General features: G+C 50.1%; 1 protein-coding gene across 2 annotated transcripts in view; it reads left to right on the forward strand.

Annotated features, from left to right (window-relative positions):
- The window catches only part of EGFL7 (EGF like domain multiple 7), a 62,669-nt gene that overhangs the window by 16,466 nt on the left and 26,815 nt on the right, over positions 1–19,388 (forward strand). Inside the window, exons 1-2 of one of the 2 annotated variants that reach the window (XM_078641924.1) lie at positions 574–701; positions 14,099–14,283. In XM_078641924.1, the coding sequence (XP_078498050.1) occupies positions 14,204–14,283 (80 nt within the window). In that variant the 5' untranslated portion in view covers positions 574–701; positions 14,099–14,203. Of the gene's footprint in view, positions 1–573; positions 702–14,098; positions 14,284–19,388 lie in introns of those variants that run through there. The other variant, XM_078641923.1, reaches the window with a different exon arrangement.

A 19,388-nucleotide genomic window follows, 5' to 3' on the forward strand; every position in this document is an offset into this window, starting at 1 on the left:
GTCGAACTCACGCGACAAGTTCTTCGATTAAAAAAAAAATATCCGTTCAGAAAAGTGCAACTTCGCGGCCTCTTGAAATCAGCCCATTCGGCAGAACAGCGCCTTGACGTGCTGGCAGCAACAACGTGCGCTACATTAACGCTTTGTTACAGACACCTTCCGCACTTTGGCTAGACAGGGTCTGTTTCTTAACGGGCCTCCCCATCCCATCTGAAGCCCCCTCTCGACCCCGGCACCTGCTTCTCTTCACAGGAGGGCGCCGGTGCCTCGAGGCGGGTGTTCCTGTTGGCAGTGGTTGGAAGACTGGGCACAACTGGCAGCGCCCGGCTCTGCCCCTCGGCGTCTACAGGAAACTAGTCTCCTCTAAACCCCTGAATTGCGAGGAGGGTGAGGGATGCTCGGGTGGAATCCCATCCTCGTGACGTCACGGACGGGCCCCTCCTTCCGGGCCCGGCGGGGGTCCTCGCTGGCACGCGCGGGGGGATTCCCCCATCTGTTGCTTGTCATCTTCCCAGGGTCGGAGCGCTGCAGGGGAGGAGGGTCGCATATCCGCGGAGCGGACCACTGTGCGTCCCACCGCGGGGGAGGAGTGCCCTGAGTCTGCCAGCGCTGGGTGCCAGCCTCTGCTCTTCGCCTCGGTGGCACACATCCCTCTGCCACCAGGTCCACCAGCTGCCTCTCTCCGCAGTCCCGGACCCAAAGTGAGTACTGAAAAGTTTTGGAGCAGAAGTGAGGGGAACTGAGGGTGGTGGTGGTGGGGCGGAGGTGAGGAAGAGGGGAGGGGGTGAGTGAGCCGAGCATACTCCGAGTGCGTCCTGTGCAGGAGTGAACACTGGTGCTGCACACTGGACACTGCATACCCCAGGTGGATAGCACAGCAGCACCTGGTGCAGCAGGTGCAGTGGCACCAGGGTCCACTGAACCCTGATTATTGGAAGGAGGCTGAGGAGGTTTGGCAATGGAACCCGTGTGTACCGAAGTGCAATACTTTGTATGCATTGTCAGGTGAACAGTACCTTGCGCATACATGGGTACACTGTGGTACACGCATCTGAAAGGAAGGTGGGGTCAGCGCATCACACGTCAAGCAGAGACTGACCTGCCCCAGCTCTGCCGCAGTGTCTCGGAGGCACCGCTCTCTTGTACAATATCGCCGTTGGCTCGCTTCCACCTCTGCTCTCTCCACTCTTTTTTCGTGTACCCTCCGTGACGTCCTGCTAACTTGACTTTAGAAACCCCCTTCCCACCTATAAAGTGCTGCACAACTTTTCTTTAATTCCGAGAAGTGCTGAATCGGGAAACTTGTGACCTCATAATGAAGAATACTAAAAAGTGATGGGTGGAATGACCGAGTGCTTATCACCTTGTTTTAATAGAAACTATTGTAAGACCTATGGGAAAGCACCGCCACCTAGCGGTAACAATTATTTATCACAAACCGAGTAAAGCTCTCCACACTGCTACATATATTCAGTGAGACATTATGCAGCAATGGGGACCACATTATGCGGAAGACTTGGCTAAACTATGAGACAAGAACATGAAAAGTTTGTGGTATAATATGTCACACTTTGTACCAATATAATTGATCTATTTTGTCATTTATACTTCATGGTCAAAAGTTTTACCTCATCAATAACAGTTCAGCACTCAAATGCAGCGCCCAGAACGGTTAACATGGAATATTTGCAAAGGGTCTGTACTTTCAGGTACAATGTGTGCCATTTTATTTTAGTAACTATTGATCGATTTGAGCTAGAAACCCAATTATTGCTGAAATCTGCAAATAATGAAGCAGGCGGTGGATTATGTGGCAAATTAATAATCATGTGGAACACGTTGTGGAGGCAGAATTGCATAATTCAAGTAGAGCTGCCTATAACGTTCACAAAGCAAAGGCACCCTGAAAAGAAGCGTGGGAGAGGGAACCGGTTGAGTTTTTGGGGCTCGTTTTGGACGGGTGGCGAAGGTGTGGGTTGTGGAGGCATGGGGGATGAATGAGTGGTTAATTGGGAAGGAGGTGAGAACTCTGCTAGAACACATGCACCACAAACACAGCCCCTCCCAAAAATATCAACCCTTTGAAGCACATCAAGGAACTTGTAGCATCTTTTGAAATAAAGTTCCACAGAACCTCTCCAGGTGATTCCACCCAGGGTCACATATGTGCCTCTGAGGAAACGGGGCATATTATCAACAAACTGCGATAAATATCGCAGAGCGCGCTTAGCGCGTTTTTTTCTATCACTGGATTTAATCGCAGAGTTGGCGCGTTATTATCAACGCTTATCTCAAAGGCGCTAAGAAATCCAGCGATAGACTGCGATAATCCTCATTAGCGTGTGAAATCCAGCAATGATTTCACAGCGCTAATGTACAGCTTGCTAATAGGCAGGTGTGGACTCAGCCTGACAATCCACCTCCCATTGTCAAGATGGCTGTCAGGTTTTAATTAGGCGTTAAATGTCAGCGATAATCATGGTAGCGTGACTTTTATTATCGCTTTGCGGGTCCAGGGCCGCATTGGTAATAGAGGGAAGTTGTGTTTGCGACTGTCTCCATGTTGTTTTAGTGAGGTACGACTACTTTGCATCTCAGTAGTGATGTATATCACTAAGATGCATAGCGTTAGAAATTCGGCTACTAACATGCGCGAATGCATGTTAGCGCCGCCTTGTTAATAGGGCGATAAGAATAGTGCTGCTTTAGCAGCAAAAAGTGCAGCTAAAGCGGTGATACTGCACTTGATAATATGCCCCTTAGACTTTCATGTGATTTCACTTGTCACTCCGCTCACTGACTGGCGTGTCACCGCTCAACCCAAACCTGGACAGCCGGTGAACACCTAGATCAAAAAGCTGTTAATTCTTCAATCTCAGGTGCAAACATAATCAAACTCATTATCACCAGGCAGATTAATGGTTACATTTGAGAACTACCAAACAGGGCCGGCTCTAGGGCAGTGCGACCGGTGCAGCGGCACTGGGCTGTGACCTGGAGGTGGGCACTGACCTCAGGGGGGGGTACTGTGTTTAGCAATAACTTACCATTTAAAAGCACCTGCTGCAGAGTTCCTTGTACGTCCAGTTTTCAGGCAGCGATAAAAATGTCAAGATAACTTTTGTGATTTATTGTTCCTGCTAGAAAGAGATATCAGATTTTTTTCAAGGGTCAGTTTCGACTCACCGTTTCCACTCACTGTAAAGTAGCGCAGAGGGTTAATATGCCTGCTGCAAAGTACAGATCTGTATTTTATGTGGATAGCTGAGTGAATTAGTAACGGCAGTCTTTACCAGCACTTTAAAACAAATGAAATGTATCTGAGAGAGAGGCAATGGAGGGGTGAGGGGCACTTTTGCCAGGTGGTAGTGACTGAGGGTGCCCAAAAAGATTGTCTACCAGGCACCACCAGTACTAAAGGCGACCCTGACATTAAATCGAGTGGACTCAGGACATTCACCCTAACAAGACCCTTGTATGCACTTAGCAGAGGGCCTTTTCAGAAGGGATGTAGGGATGAGACTCCAAGTGCAGGAAAGAAAATGATTTTATATCGGGCCAACCAATCAAGGTTCACCCTCACACATGGTAGAGTGTAACTAGCCCTAGCGGACGTAAAACATGTCTTCTGTCCATTCCGGCGGGTGTACGTCTTCTTTGATTGTGGGACTTCACAAGTTATCAGGAAAGGGCCAGACTTTTCTCAAACTCCTGCAATAATCAGAGACAGTTTTTGCCCTCCTTGGGGTTGCTCGGTGTGCTGTAGCTGATGTGCTTTTAGACTGAAGAAGCTTAAGGTTGAACAATAAACAAAAAACTTCCAATATATGGTGAGTAATAGACATCTGAAAACAACCAACCTCCATTCCGCATAATATAATTAACCATGCCGTGTGCCTCACTGAAGGACACAAACCTTTAAAAACAGAACAAAAAGCAGAACAAAGAGACAACAGAAAAGAAGGAATAGTCTGCATTTAGCTCGGCCTCCTTTCCTGGGATTCAAACTACATTTTAATAGAAATGGAAATAACTGGCTCTTTTCCCCCAATCAAAAGCCCATGAATACATTTATTGTGACAGTTTGCTCTTATGTGTTTTTTGTGCTCGGTGCGGATTTCAGCCCCGCTCGTCGCAGAGGATGAAAGCAGCGCAGATAATTAGCGAGGAGCTATTTGGAGAGGCCTGAAATAGACGGGGTAATTTTCGACTCGGAGGATCTTTGTGGAAGTGATAACGAGGCCTCGCGCCCCGCGCTTTCCATCAGGACGCCCGCGGTGTCTTGGTCGCGCGCCCTGTTATTATTGGCCAAGGCGGGTGGCAAATGATTGGTTCCAAGTCGAACACTCTCTTTATCTACCAATGGGGCGCAGACCAAGCTGTGCCATCTGCTCCCGTTATGTGCTATTTTAGAGAGACAATGATTTTTATTATTTTTGGACTCTCTTTTCTGCTTTTCTTAATCGGCCGAACTGCGGAGGGCGCCAGTTGTGTCAGAGGGGGCGTGGCAGCTTCCAGGCACTAATAACAATAATTTGTGTGTTTATGCAGGCATTGCGCCTGTCTTTCGGTGTAGAGCCCTGTAAATACTAGGGGGCAGATTTACAAGCCCCTTGCGACTCTTTTACGCCGCCGTTGCGTCACTTTTGTGATGCAGCCGCTACACAAAGCCAGCACCATGCTGCAGGGTATTTACAATGTGGTGCATCTGGGAGATGTGTCACGTTGTAAAGCCCTGCGCCACATGTAGGCGTTCTGGTGCGAGCGGCGTTCCGGTGACCTAGCCTTAGGACACCCCCGCGCCGCACGGCCACCAGCTGTAGCGTGTGCTCCCCGCCTGCCTCACTGAGCCTGCCTGCTGCCGGCTGACCACACCCCCTGCCATCGCTCGGCGTGGTCCCCTGCAGTCTGTGTGTGCCGAGTTCTTTTCCTGCTGCCTCGTTGCCTATTTAGGTATTTATGCCCCTTTTTCGCCTTTCTGTGTGCCGCCCTGTGCTGTATTTTACCGATGCTGCCCCCTGTGCCCCCCGCCCCGCTCCCCGCTTCCCGCCGCCGAGAGTTCAGTCACGCCCCCTTTTCTTTCTGGGCCCTCCCCGCCTCCCAGCTGCTCCTCCCTCCCTCGCACTTCGCCATAAATGGCGACCGTGCGCACGCGCAGCGTTGACGCGCAGCGGGCGCGCCGATTGTGCACCGAAGGCGCGCCAAAGGTAAGCCCGTCTGCGCCCGTCCGCGCCTGGACCGCGCCCAGCGCCCGGAACCCTGACCCCCGCAGACGCCAGCCCGCCCGCCGGACCTACGACTCCACCGAACTCAACGCACTCAACACCGGTCGGATCCCGGGATGCTACAGAGCCACTCCAAGACGCACCCACGGACCCTTCAGCTGCCACTCCTGCAAGTTCACCTGCACCCGGACCTGCACTACACGATCACCCACCAGGCCGAGCACCAGCAGCAACCACCTGAAGTGCATCCTGCTCCGTCCACAGACACGCCGTCAAACTCTGGAACCTCCTCGACACCACATCTCCAGACGTCGCCTTCCTCACGGAAACCTGGATGAACGCCTCCTCAGCGCCCGACATCACAATCGCCATCCCGGACGGATACAAGATCACCCGGAGGGACCGCGGCAATCAGACCGGAGGAGGCATCGCCCACAGGAACACCATCCGCATCACGACCAACACCGACGACACCCTCACAACCGCGGAACACCTGCACTTCCAGATCCACACCGACCCCAAGACCACCCTCAGAGGCACCCTCATCTACAGACCCCCGGGACCACGCACACAATTCAGCGAAGACATCGCCGACTTCATCTGCCCGCACGCACTCCCCTCCGCTGACTACATCCTCCTCGGGGACCTCAACTTCCACCTGGAGAACAACAACGACCGCAACACCACCACCCTGCTGGACAACCTCGCCAACCTCGGTCTCAAGCAGCTGGTGACCACTCCCACCCACTATGCCGGACACACACTCGACCCCATCTTCTCATCCAGCAAGGACATCGTCTTCAGCCACGCCACCGGACTCCACTGGACGGACCACAGCTGCATCCACTTCAGCTTCAGTAGAACCACGATCCACCATCACCAGCAACAGGTTGCACGCAGGAGCTGGAACAAGATCACTGCCGACCAGCTCGCCGCATCCCTGAGCCAGCACCCTCCCACCAGCTCAGCAAACCCCAGCCAGGCCGCCGACAACCTCACGAAGTGGATCAGCACCTGCGCAGACGAGCTCGCCCCACTGAGGACCCCGCCTAGCAGACCCGGCAGTAAGAAAGCACCGTGGTTCACCGACGAACTCAAGAGCTCCAAGAAGAACTGCCGAGCCCTCGAAAGAGCCTGGCGCAGAGACCCAACACCAGACAACATGACCACCCTCAAGCTCGCCACTCGAAAACACCATCAACTGATCCACGCCACCAAGAAAACTACATTCAAGGAACGACTGGACAACAACGCACACAACAGCAAGGAACTCTTCAACATCGTTAAAGAGCTCTCCAACCCCAACGCCGGAAACAACGACATCACCCCATCACAAGACCTCTGCAACTCCCTCGCCTCCTACTTCCACAACAAGATCGCAGACATACACAACAGCTTTAGCACGCAACCAACGCTCCCCACGACCGCACCAACGTCTCCCCCCACCTGCATCCGCGCCTGGTCCCCGATCAACACCATCCGTACGATGAACTCCATCCACTCCGGATCTCCAACCGACCCCTGCCCTCACCACGTCTTCAACAAGGCGGATGGTGTCATCGCTCCCCACCTGCGGGACATCATCAACACCTCCTACGACACCGCCACCTTCCCGGAGAGCTGGAAGCACGCCGAACTAAGCGCTCTTCTGAAGAAACCATCAGCGGACCCCACCGAACTCAAAAACTACCGCCCCATCTCGCTCCTCCCGTTTCCGGCCAAAGTCATCGAGAAGACCGTCAACAAGCAGCTGGCCGCCTTCCTCGAGACTAATGGATCCCTCAACCTCTCGCAGTCTGGCTTCCGGGCCAACCACAGCACCGAGACCGCCCTCATCGCAGCCACCGATGACATCCGAGCCCTGCTCGACAACGGGGAGACTGCGGCCCTCATCCTCCTGGACCTCTCCGCGGCATTCGACACTGTCTGCCATCGCACCCTAGTGCAGCGCCACAGCAACGTCGGAATCCAGGAGAAGGCACTGGAGTGGATCATCTCCTTCCTCGCCGGAAGGACTCAGAGAGTCCGCCTTCCACCGTTCAGATCAGTAGCCACCGAAGTCATCTGCGGCGTACCACAGGGATCATCGCTCAGTCCCACCCTCTTCAACATCTACATGAGCCCCCTCGCAGCCATCGCACGCCAACACAACCTCAACATCATCTCCTACGCCGACGACACCCAGCTGATCCTCTCCCTCACCAACGACCCAGCCACCGCCAGAGCCAACCTACATGAAGGGATGACAGACGTAGCCGAATGGATGATGACCAGCCGCCTGAAACTGAACTCAGACAAGACAGAAGTTCTCATTTTGGGCTCCTCGTCCTCTGCCTGGGACGACTCCTGGTTGCCCCCCGCCCTGGGCAGCGCACCCAAACCGACAGACCACGCACGCAACCTGGGCTTCATCCTGGACTCCTCCCTCTCCATGACCAGACAAGTCAACACCGTCTCCTCGTCCTGCTTCAATATCCTGCGCATGCTACATAAGATCTTCCGGTGGATCCCCACCGAGACCAGGAAGACGGTCACCCAGGCCCTCGTCACCAGCCGACTGGACTACGGCAACGCCCTCTACGCCGGATCCACCGCCAAGCTCCAGAAGAGACTTCAGCGGATCCAGAACGCCTCAGCAAGACTCATCCTCGACATCCCCCGACACAGCCGCATCTCCGGACACCTAAGAGACCTGCACTGGCTCCCGGTCAAAAAGGGAATCACCTTCCGTCTCCTCACCCACGCACACAAAGCCCTACACAGCCAAGGCCCAGGATACCTCAACAGCCGCCTCAACTTCTACACTCCTACCCGCCTGCTTCGATCGACCAGCCACGCCCTCGCCGCTGTCCCCCGCATCCGAAAAGCCACAGCAGGAGGAAGGTCCTTCTCCTACCTGGCCGCCAAGACCTGGAACTCCCTCCCGATCCACCTCCGCCTGACCCAAGACCACCTCGCCTTCAGGAAGCAGCTCAAGACCTGGCTGTTCGAGCAGTAGCGGACCCCCCTCCCCAAGCGCCGTGAGACCCGCCGGGTGAGTAGCGCGCTATATAAATGCTTTTGATTGATTGATTGATTGATGATCGCCTCCTAAAGGTGGCTGAGTGAAATCGACAAGATTTCACTTAGTCACTTTTAGGGCCATTCTGCGTCAAAACCCTAGCCTGCTTGAAGCAGGCGTAAAGATTGAAGCAGCATCTTAGAGATTGGGCACCCCCAAACCTTGCTGGAGCTGCGTTGCGCTTGCGACGCAACTCCAGCAATGCGCCGCATTTCCACTGGGGATGCATCACGCATCTGCCCATCCGAGCGCCATGGTGTGCCGCGCTGTAAATGCGATGCATCAGTGGTGGCGCACGGGTGGGCAGATGCGTCGCAACTCTTCTGGCACATCTCTGCTGATAAGCAGAGCTGCGCCAGAAGTCGTAAATCTGCCCCTAGGAGTAGGTGCTACTGTTACCCTCTCACGTGACACTCATTGAATCGACCCAGAATCTACCTCATGGGCTCCCACACCTTTGATATGCAGTTTGCACAGACTGCAGGTGATTAACCCACTGAGCTATTTTACATGCTTGCAGACTGAATCCCTGCTCCAAAACGCTTGGCAGGCTGCAAACCATGGCAAACACACGTTATATAATAGGTCTGGGTGGAAAGTGACTGACAGTGCAGGCAGAGGTTAATGGCTCCAATAATAGGATTATAGGAGTTCTCTTAGTCACCACTTTTAGAGCCCTACATCCACTGCTATCACAACTAGCATTGGTTGTCAAAAGTCATGTGATGTTACTCTCTGTACTGCCATTGGCGGCCAAAGAGTTGAGATGCCAAATGTATTCGAACCAGTGGTGCCACTCGAAAGAACACGTGCCCATTGTTGGAACAGAAAGGAAAACTCATGAAACACACAGAGTGCAGAATTTATTATCTTAAGGTGCTCCATACAACCACCAGGCACAGGTCTACTGAAAGTGCACTGGAGTTGTGTTTCACGATCACTTTTGACTTTAGTAATTGTTCCTATTACACACCATGAAGTGTTTTTTTATTTTGTAATAGAAGTTAAGGGGAACTTTTCCCCGGTCAAGGCTGTGGTTGAGTCAGATTATCTAGGTTTTTCTCTGGTGGCTTAAACAGTGACCACTGCTGACCAGCATTGGAGGGCCCTGTGGTTGGGGTCCACTCACAGGTCATTGCAGCCTGAGTGTCCCACATCCTACTTTCTTCTTAAACGATTGACACCAGGCCAAAGACTTGATTAATTCCAGGCAAAGGCTTGTGGTATCGCACATCATATAAGGGGATGTACCTCTCTACGGGCCATATGTATCAAGCTAATTAGCATTCGCAAAGGCCGAAATTCTTTGCGAATGCTAATTTGACAAATGGTATGTATCAAACATGTTTGATGCAAAATAAGGAATAGCAAAATTTGCAATTCCATTTTGCGATTCCTTAAATGCAATGTATCAAACAAAAAATATTCAAAAAATGCCATTAAGGATTCGCAAATTACCACCAACTTCTAGTTGGTGGTAATTTGCGAATTCTTTTCAAAAAGCTTTTTTCCAAAAAACCACAGGTGCCATATGACGCCCATACATGCCCTTAGGGCATGTATGTGCGCCATATGCCCCCAAATGTCTTTTTCAGGGGTGCAGCAGGGTGTTCTTGAGACACCCCTGCACCCTTGAAGAAATTCCTAATTTGCGATTAGCTAATGGCTAATCGCAAATTGCCCCTTCATTCCTATGGGCCTCCTGGCCCATGGAAATGAATGGGTAATTTGCGATTAGCCATTTGCTAATCGCAAATTAGGAATGGTAAAGAATCGCTATTTAATAGCGATTTTGTACATACATACCGGTTTGCGAATTCCAAATAGCGATTCCTTAAAATTCGCTATTTGGAATTCGCTGAACGGTAGTATGATACATATGGCCCTACATTTTTTTCACGCATTGGTTTGTTATTTAAAAGAAAATAATGGCACTGAGTTATTGTTTCCCTACAAGGTGCAGGAGCTGTACCAAATAAAACGGGCTCCCTCTTTTCATGCGTATGGGATACCTTGGCGTCGCTGGTGCCAGCGGAGATGCTGGCATCGTGGCATATAGCATTTATAGCGCCTGGCTAGCACTTGTAAGGCCCAAAGCGCTGTAAAGTCCGATTGTTTCTGGTCTAGTTTATATGCATGGTTGCGTTTACAGAGGGACATATATGGGCAGTGATTGAGGGCAGTAGCTCCGTGTGTGGCTCACATCACGGACACCTGTCACACTATCAGTCCCGGCTCCCTGCTCGCGGCCGGGGGGTTCAGGGGCTCGTTTAACCCGCGATAAGGGCGACACTCCGGGCCGTCCTCTCCCGCCGCTGCTCCCGCCTTATCTCAGCACGGCCTGGGAGCGGGGCGCGAGGCCTGCACCCACCCAAGACCCCAAACACGCCCGGATAAGACAAGGAGCTGAAGGTTCTCACCGCTGGAAACCACCGTGCGTCACAAGCACCCGAAGCGCCGGTGTTTCTGACAATGCACCCGAGGCGCTATATGTGGAGCGGAAACTCTTGTGAACACACCGTGTGTGGAAACACGAGGAGCGCAGGAGTGTCTGACTTTTTAGCGCTTTGCTTCTGTCGGAAGGGCTGAGCTGCCTAAACCTCTGCACTTGAGGCTCTCGTACAGATATCGCATTACAAGAGAGGGGTGGGGTGGGGGGGGGGGGGGAGGCAATGCAGGGGGGTGACAGAGAGGGGACAGCAGCAGATAGAAAGGAGGCAACAAGAGAAAGAGAGGAGGGAAAATAGGGTGGAAGAATTTATGTCGAGAAAGAGACAGAGTGACATATACGGACAGAAAGGAGGGGCGACAGGGAGGGATGGAGAGAAAGAGGGGAGGACTGATACAAGGCTGGGATGAGATGAGGAGGGAGAGACAAAGCTGGGATTATAAGGAAGGCCTGGAGAGGAGGGATGGCGAGGGGCATTGAGAGAGCGGAGGAACCTTTAACACCAGGTCTGGCTTTATACAGAGCTGTCCACAGGGCTCATTCTTAGCACTTATTTGAAATATACATAGGGTCCACCCACAGGAGTATTTCGCCCTTACCACATGCTGCCGGCTGTTCATTCCACCTGCTATGGAACGTTAGCATTGCAATGCACGAGGGACTCTTTTACATCTCAAATGTACACCAAATGACCGTACATTAAAGGATTTAGCTAGTTCATGCATGTTATATAAAAAGCATTATTTGGGTGTTTATTTTTTCGTTGCAGTAGGTTTCTCAATTCTCGTCCACTTTTGCTTCTTTTGACTTTTCAATTATGTTTCCCTAAATAAATGTTCCCATTGTTTTCTTCATTTATTTATTTATTTATTGATTTATTGATTTTGTGTACTTGTATAGCGCAGTCCTGTCGCCCCAAGGGCATCCTGGCGCTTGAGATCCAGTCAACCACACCACCACTGCTCAGCCAGTTCTAGGGAAACAAATGCGTTTTTAGGGCTTTCCTGAACGGAAGGTAATCCCTCTGACTTCTCAAAGAGAGTGGCAGGGAGTTCCAAAGTTTGGCCGCTGCGACACTAAACGAGCGGCCACCCATCCTAGTTCTTTGGAACCTCGGAACCACAAGCAGTAGGGCCGAGGAAGAGCGAAGGGTCCGCGGGGCAGAATACCAGGCAAACATATTTTGCAATGGCACTGGGCCCTGTTGGTGTACCGCCTTAAATACTAGGCACGCCGACTTGTACACTACCCGCAAGTGCACCGGCAACCAGTGTAGATCCCTTAGGGCTATGGTGGAGGAGCTCAAATGAGGGCGAGAAAGAGCCAGCTTAGCGGCCATAATCTGCACCCGTTGTAGCTTCCCCAGCAGGTTTTTTGGAGCCGCCAAAAGTAGCGCTGTCTCTTACCCATTGTTCTTCCTCCTCTGTTTTCACATAAAAAAGCTAGAGGGTCTGCTGGATCTCACCAATAGAAGAGAAGTGCTAAGTTGTTGTATGGCACCTGAGCAGCACATCTTGATTTTAGAGTTTTTTTTGTCAATCCTGCCTGAAATATTGAGGGCCTAATTACGATTTCAATGGTCCATGGGACAGCTGCACCCATGGTGGCAGTCCCTGTACTGACCGACTGAAGGTCCACCCGCCATATTACAATTTAGGCGGTGGGACTGCCACAAGACAATGGCAAACGCCGGGGATCCCTGAGTCTGCGGCAGTGGCGAAGCGGTGCGAGGCTGTAATATACTGGCGGTGTTGCTGTGGCACCAGCAAGCATATTACTAGTTTCCTCAATTCGAACCTTTTCATGGCGGTTCGCCCGCCATGAAAATGGTGGTAGTGAGGAAACTAAGGGGAACCTACAGGGCCCTCTTGTGCCTCTGTGAAGGGGGTGCATGCAGGAGGGTACATCAGGGTTCGAGTCGGGGTACCACGCAGGTGGACCGCGTCCCCCCACTTATTTTACCAGGATCTCGATTACTGGAGCAAATGGAGCCACACATTCACTCTTTGGCCTCCCTGGGGCGTGATCGGAGCTCATTCAGAACGCTGGTCATGAGCTGGCTTCTCTGATGCAATCCCATCTAAGGGGTGAGCGAGGGGAGGCAATGAGTCTGATGGTGCAAGCCAACTTTCGTGACGTCACTTCCTATCATGACGTCAGCATCCCCCCCACTTCTTTTTTAGGACTTGTGCCCTGGGGTACATGGTGTGCCACCCTGTATTTGGAGAGCCCCTGTTCCTGCACAGACAGAAATGCACAACAGTGTGCATTTCTGTAATGCAGGGGCCGGATGCGGCGCTCCTACGGTGGTGTCTTTCCAAGGCTTTCCTATAAACCTTAGAAAGGCCCCGCATCGGGACTACCCCCGCTGGACCCCCCGCCAGGATTTCAACTCTTAATCCAGCGGGTGGACGGACTATAGGTTTTGCAGTCTTGGAGGGAGGTGCTGGCGTGGCAACCTGCTCCAAAACCGCCAAACTAGTAATCCGGCTGTTTGTCTATGATCATTATATATTTATATTTAACTGCATGTATGTATACATAATTGATTTCCAAGCATTATATTCTGTTTATTTTAAATAATTGCTAATCATGCGCTGCAAATCTTTTTGAAGATGCACGAGTCGATTTATTAATAATGTGTGCCAGGCTTGCATCAGAAAACTGACACAGACTAGTGCAAATGGTGGATTTGGGATTTACTTTCCAGAGCAAAACTGTATTTGTGCCGGAAAGTTGCCCTAAAGTACCGCAAAGTTTGGTTAGCTTTGCGTTGCTTTGTGTCAAGGGCACATAACATTGGTTTTAACTGTGCATTCCTATGCACCCGCCCATGATTTTATGACACAAAGTCCTATCTAATGACATTTGTACACAGGGCTTTTGTGCCAAAAAATAACACCTTTTTGAGACTGGCATTAACTTGGATAACTGTTTTAATTTTCCAAACGTTTCCAACTTTGCACATGTGCTGCACTATGCAGCACACATACAAAGTGGGAAAAATATGAAACAATGTCTAGCATGGTATTTTGTACCGGACGGGTATCCTTCTAGTACCAAAGCTATGCTTGAAGTTACACGTCCTCTTGCACTATGGTGCAAGGGAGTGTGCATGGCACATGGCAGCCAAAAGCACCGCAAGAGAACAAAACCATGCCATTTCTTAGTAGTTCTGGTGCTGTTCTGCTGTCTCTCTTTCACACAACTCAGATCCACAGCTTTTGTTGATGCCCAGTACGGCATGAAAAATCAGAAAATCTGTCCCCCAGTTTGGTGCAAACCCTGTAGCGCGTGGCACCTTTTTGATTCCAGTAATTATATGGAGATGTCACCTTCATTCTGTTATCCTTTCTGTTCCAGGTTCTCCATCTGACGTGGTCAACGCCATAGGAGCCACTCCTTGGACAACCGAGTGGTCACTACAAAAAAACATTCAACGAAAGAGGGAAAGACGACCACACAGAAATGTGGGGGCCCATCTGCCTTCTGGCGGGGTGTGTCCTAATCCTTGGGGTGACCAGCTCTGATCTGTTTCATCGCTCCGGGTAAGTCGCTTTGTGTGCGCATCACTAGCTGGCCATGGCCGTTCCCAGCCCATGCACGCCTTCTTCCCATACACAATGGGCCGCACACTGGTCACTGGAAAGAGAGGACAGACAAGTAACACGTTACACCCCAGTGAACAGCTTCATAGGGTCTGTGTTCACAGAGCTTGCATCAGCTTTGGAAACACAGCCACAATTGTTGTGAAATATTTTGCGATTTAACTCCCTGTGATGAAGCCGCACAGAAAGAGGCCTAGTTATGGCGATGGCCCTTGATGGAGAAAGCACCATTGTTTGCACACATGACCTACTTGCAAACAAAACGAAGGAAAGAAAATCAACAGCAACTGATGTGCAAAGACAGCTGCATGGAAGGCGAATGTAGAGCTCCAGGCAAAGAAGCATCTCTTTGGAACTTTCTTAGAAGCCCTGAATTGGCCACGGCATTTTCGACTAGCCTAGTTTAATTATTCTGCTACACAGGGCAGACAGCCTAGTTATTAAATTGACAGCCTTGGAAAAAGATCAGGGTTTAAATCCCGGCTTCCTACTTCAACTAAATAAATTGATTTGTCCAAGAACACACGATGGAGAACAGTAGGGGGAGCCAGGATTAGACCTCATTGCTCCTGTATTCACAGCCAGGTACATTCACCGCTGGGTAACAATGTTTCCTAGGATGGTGTTTGGTTCTAATTTTATGAAAAATGTATGTTTGGTTTCACCTGCATTAAGAAAAAGCCATGTGTTTAGGTCATTATGACTTTTATCTGATTTTATTGCACAGTGGGCAGCTACACCTAGACATACCAAGCCATTGAGGCTGGATTACACACTAAATGTAGACAGTCACAAAGCAAACAGAAAACCATGCAAGGGGAACTCAGAACAGAGCAGCAGAGAGGTCTCTATCTGACCCAGCGATGCACCTTAGAAACATCCTGGTGGGGGAGGGGGGTGGGGCAGTGGTCTCCATGACCAGTGGCCTGCTGTGCCTTGGGGCAGAGTCTTCTGTTTTCATGGACACTGCCTACTGCCAACAGGTACACTGTATTTTTTGCAGTGGAAAAAGTAAAAATAAAATAATAATAACACTATGTTATTATCAGTTTATTTTCCCTTTGTCATGCAGCTTTACGGGGGTTTGGCAGGGCTTGGCTGTCATCACAGCTGACCAGGGGAGGCCTGGTTGGCACTTAAGTGAGCATGACTGTTTGGCTGGCTCATTTGGGCTGGCCAACTTTGATTGTTCCCCACCAAGCTGCTTTATGCAGCCTGGTGAGGAACATGCACAGGCTCCCATTCCCCGTCTGAGTGCAGATACGGTGCTCAGACCAATCACAACGCTGCATCGCGGCGTTGTGATTGACTTAGGGGAGGCAGTCTGTGTGCTTCTGGCTTCAAAGGACGACGCGAGGCGGCAGTCCAGCGGTCAGCAGCAAGTTAAGCCTATTTGAATTCATTTTTCAATCTACCCCCCTCCCCCACCCTACCCATGCTACTCGGTGGCAGCCGCCACTCGTGGCCTCCGGTGGGTGGTCAACCTATCCCTATGTACAGCCTATGGTAATGCGAGGCAAGGTGTTGGGCGTTGGGCTAATCATCCCTGTGGGTGGCCAACTCCCTACGGACACCCACCACACATTTGTTGTTTTCGAAATTAATTTACCTGGTCCCTCAGGAATCCCAAGAAACTCCATCAGGAGTCCCATGGGAGTCCGGCAGAATCACGGCAAATACACCCCCTAGGCCCCAAATTTTATTTTTAACTTTGAACTCAAAAAAGTGCAGGCGAGAATGACTTATCCCAATGTTTTCAAGAATAATGTTGATGTTATATTTTCTTTTTACAATAAAGTTCTCAGAGATTAAATAGTACAGACACCATGCCCTTACCTGACCTTCAAGAGGTGACCATCTTACCTTCCTTGGCTTGATTACATGTCAGATTGGATTGTTAAAAACAAAGACCGAGGCCTCTATTGAAATGAGTTCATGTAATTTATTATTTATTTCACATATGGACTAGTATACTGTTATATATTTTATGTGCATTGTTTTTGAACATGAAATACTAATAAAAAATTATAACACAAAGACCAAGGCCTCTACAGGCGGTCCAGACTCCCTGTGAGCCCCACCGTCCTCTTCCAGAGCTGATTCCACATTCTACCGCAGGGCAGGAGGGCTTGTGGCGGGCGGGAATTCCCATGGCTGTCGCCCACTGCTGAAGCGGCAGAAAGTGCATCTGATACCAGCATGTTCCTCTGGCTCTGGGATCTGAGGCGTCGCCTGCTGTGGCTTCAGTCGAGCACAGCCAGGGATTAGCATCTGCAGGATGGGTGATGTTTGTGCAGACATGTGGTGGTGGTGGGAAAGAACCGCAGCCCTGAGTCAGGACAGGCTGAGCTAATGTTCTGCCATGTAAGCAGTGACACCGGCTTCTTAAAGGGTAGTCTGCAAGAAGCCCTATATTTTTAAATCCCCATTGGTGCAACCGTGTCTTTGTGAGCGGTGGCTGCTGGCTATAAAAAGGTGTTGGAAGTGCTTAATTTGTGCCGGGCACCGTCAGGAGCAGAACTTATGTTTAATCACAAAACTTTGACCCAAACCAAAAGAGAGAAAGGCAGAAAAAGAGGAAAAAAAGGATGAAGAGAAGGGCAGGAAATAAGGTCGGATTGGGATGACAATTTGGCCGGGAACTGACAAAAAAAGTGGCCCACATTCAAGGGGCGTGGCCTACAATTAAGGGGCGTGGCCCACATTCAAGGGGCGTGCCTTTTCATGAAACACCATTTGGTTACTCTTTGAGGTCTAATTTGTAGAGAAATATTTAGTAAATTAAGCCTTTTAAAGCTTACAGAGCAAGTAACATTGTCTTCTTCCTAAACCTTAGGAGTTGGACTGGGTCACTGAAGGTCTTCACATGTAGGAAAAGGTTGGCACCTAAGGAGATGAAGCAGCATGTTGAAGCAGGTTTTCTGGGCCCCTGAGGGCTGGGCAGGTCTTTGCTTTGATCTCCTTCTGCGACTTCTGGATACGATCCTCCTGGTGGTGGGTGCTGTGGAGTCCAACCTGAAGTGGTCTGATGAAAGCTGCTGGCAAGCTGCTTTTATGTCCCTCACCTGGCTAACGTGGGCGTGGTAATCAGGAGGCGGGAAGGAAATCTATGAATTTCTACCCCCACTTCAATCCAGAAACTGTGTCTTACTGGCTGACTGAGAAAGGGGGTGTGGTCAGAGCAGTGAGACAGAAACCTATTGGCCTGCTGTTTTCCCACTCATGCAGGCGGTGAGTAAGGGGTGTGTCCATATGGAGGTGAGACAGGAGCTGGGGAGGGAAAGGAAGGCCACAAACATCACCCTACAAGATCCCCCATTGAGGAGGGAGTCACTGGAAATTATGAATACTATGAAATGTTATCTTAGTGCAAGCTTAGACGCTCCCAGAATAACAAAAAGAATATAGAAGTAGAATGGTGCCCCCGATAGGAGGTACAGAATGACTTAAGGGTCAGAGCGCAGCCCCCGCACCATAAGACAACCAGACAGGGAGGCACTAAGGGGAATTACATCAAAATAAACATTTTGCATCAGAAAAGCTGTGTTAAAAAATATGGACATGTTTTTATAAAGTGTCCTCTTTAATTATCATAGTCCCTTTGCAGAAACATAAAGCATGAACAAATGGTTATTTTTATAGTTGATTTTGCATTTGACAGTTTTATATAGTGCGAATTCAGCCCAAGACAAAGGCTATTTGAGTTCTATTTATGAGTACCAATTACAGTACACATGATCCGATTTTTATTTAAGGGCCTGGGCGATGAAGTGATCTGCCCAGAATCACAGGTTGTTGAGCAGACGCTGGGACTCAAACATGAATCCCGATCTCTGCAACTCTGGCTTCAGGCCACATATGCCTATGCACAGACCAGAGACGTTTTAAGGCATGGTCAATGTGGGCTCTGGTCCAGGGCCCCAGCCGTTCAGGGAGCCCCCTGATAGAGCCAGCTCTGTTCTGCAGACAATCTTGCCATAATGACCATGCATGCTCCTTAAACAGTTTGTTTTAAATACCATTTTTTCAAATGTATTTTTAATATGGGTGTTAAGAACCTATCACAGAGATTTTGCAGAAAAATGTGTTTATGTTTCATGCAACATCCATAAAAAATGTCTTTGAGATCAAACAGGCCAACACTCATGAGAAATGGGAGGATGTCACTGTGATTATTTTCAGTAATTTTAGTGAGCTGCTACTGTGTTGTAATATTGAAAACACACGTCAATGTCCTTGAATATTAGATGTAAATACATTAAGAATTTGGACAAGTATGGTAGTGCACTGTCCAGTGACCAGCTGAAAGAGGGCATCAAAAAGCATAAATTGGATTATAAATTCAAATCTGTTCCGAAAAGGGGCACAAAAATATGTTCGGCCCAGGGCCCCCAAAATCCTTAAGATGTTTGGCACAGACAAGGAATGAAAGTGAGAGGATACTGGCCTTGCACAGGACACAGGACCAAGGTGATAATGGCCTACATGCTGAGCAACTAAAAAAAACAGCAAGGCCCCTTTCGGTCACAAAATTTTTCGAGCCCTCCAGGGAATGAGCACCTAATAAGCAGGGAAGCCCCTGCTATTGCTAACCCTCAGCCTTCCCCAGACCTTCAGCTCAGGAGCACATGAATAGCAGTAAGGCCCCTGCAATTAGTAAATTAATCAGCCCTCCCCAGCCCTCCAGGCCTGCGGGCAATGTCCTGGCAGGGGAGCACAACACACAGCTGCTGGGTCATCCATGGTAGCCAGGGGAAGGCTGCCAGGAAAATAGTAGCAAAGGGAGCAAGTGGGGGTGAAAAGGGATGTGCACGAGTTGTATAAGGAGGCAGGAAGTGTAGGGTGGTGGAAGAAGGCGTGAGTGGAATCAACACTGGGCTACCTTGGCATTTACTAACCTGAGCATTCTGCAGCACAGAAGGTGGGCTCCTAAGGCAAACTTTGGGGCCTGCATTTATATGTTTATATAGATTAAGCACTGATGTGGTGGTGTCAGAAGAAACTTTCACGAAATCCTGGAATAGACAGATTAGATCCTGTGAGGC

This window comes from Lissotriton helveticus, chromosome 5_1 (genome assembly GCF_964261635.1).
Source record: "Lissotriton helveticus chromosome 5_1, aLisHel1.1, whole genome shotgun sequence".
Lineage (NCBI taxonomy): Eukaryota > Metazoa > Chordata > Amphibia > Caudata > Salamandridae > Lissotriton > Lissotriton helveticus.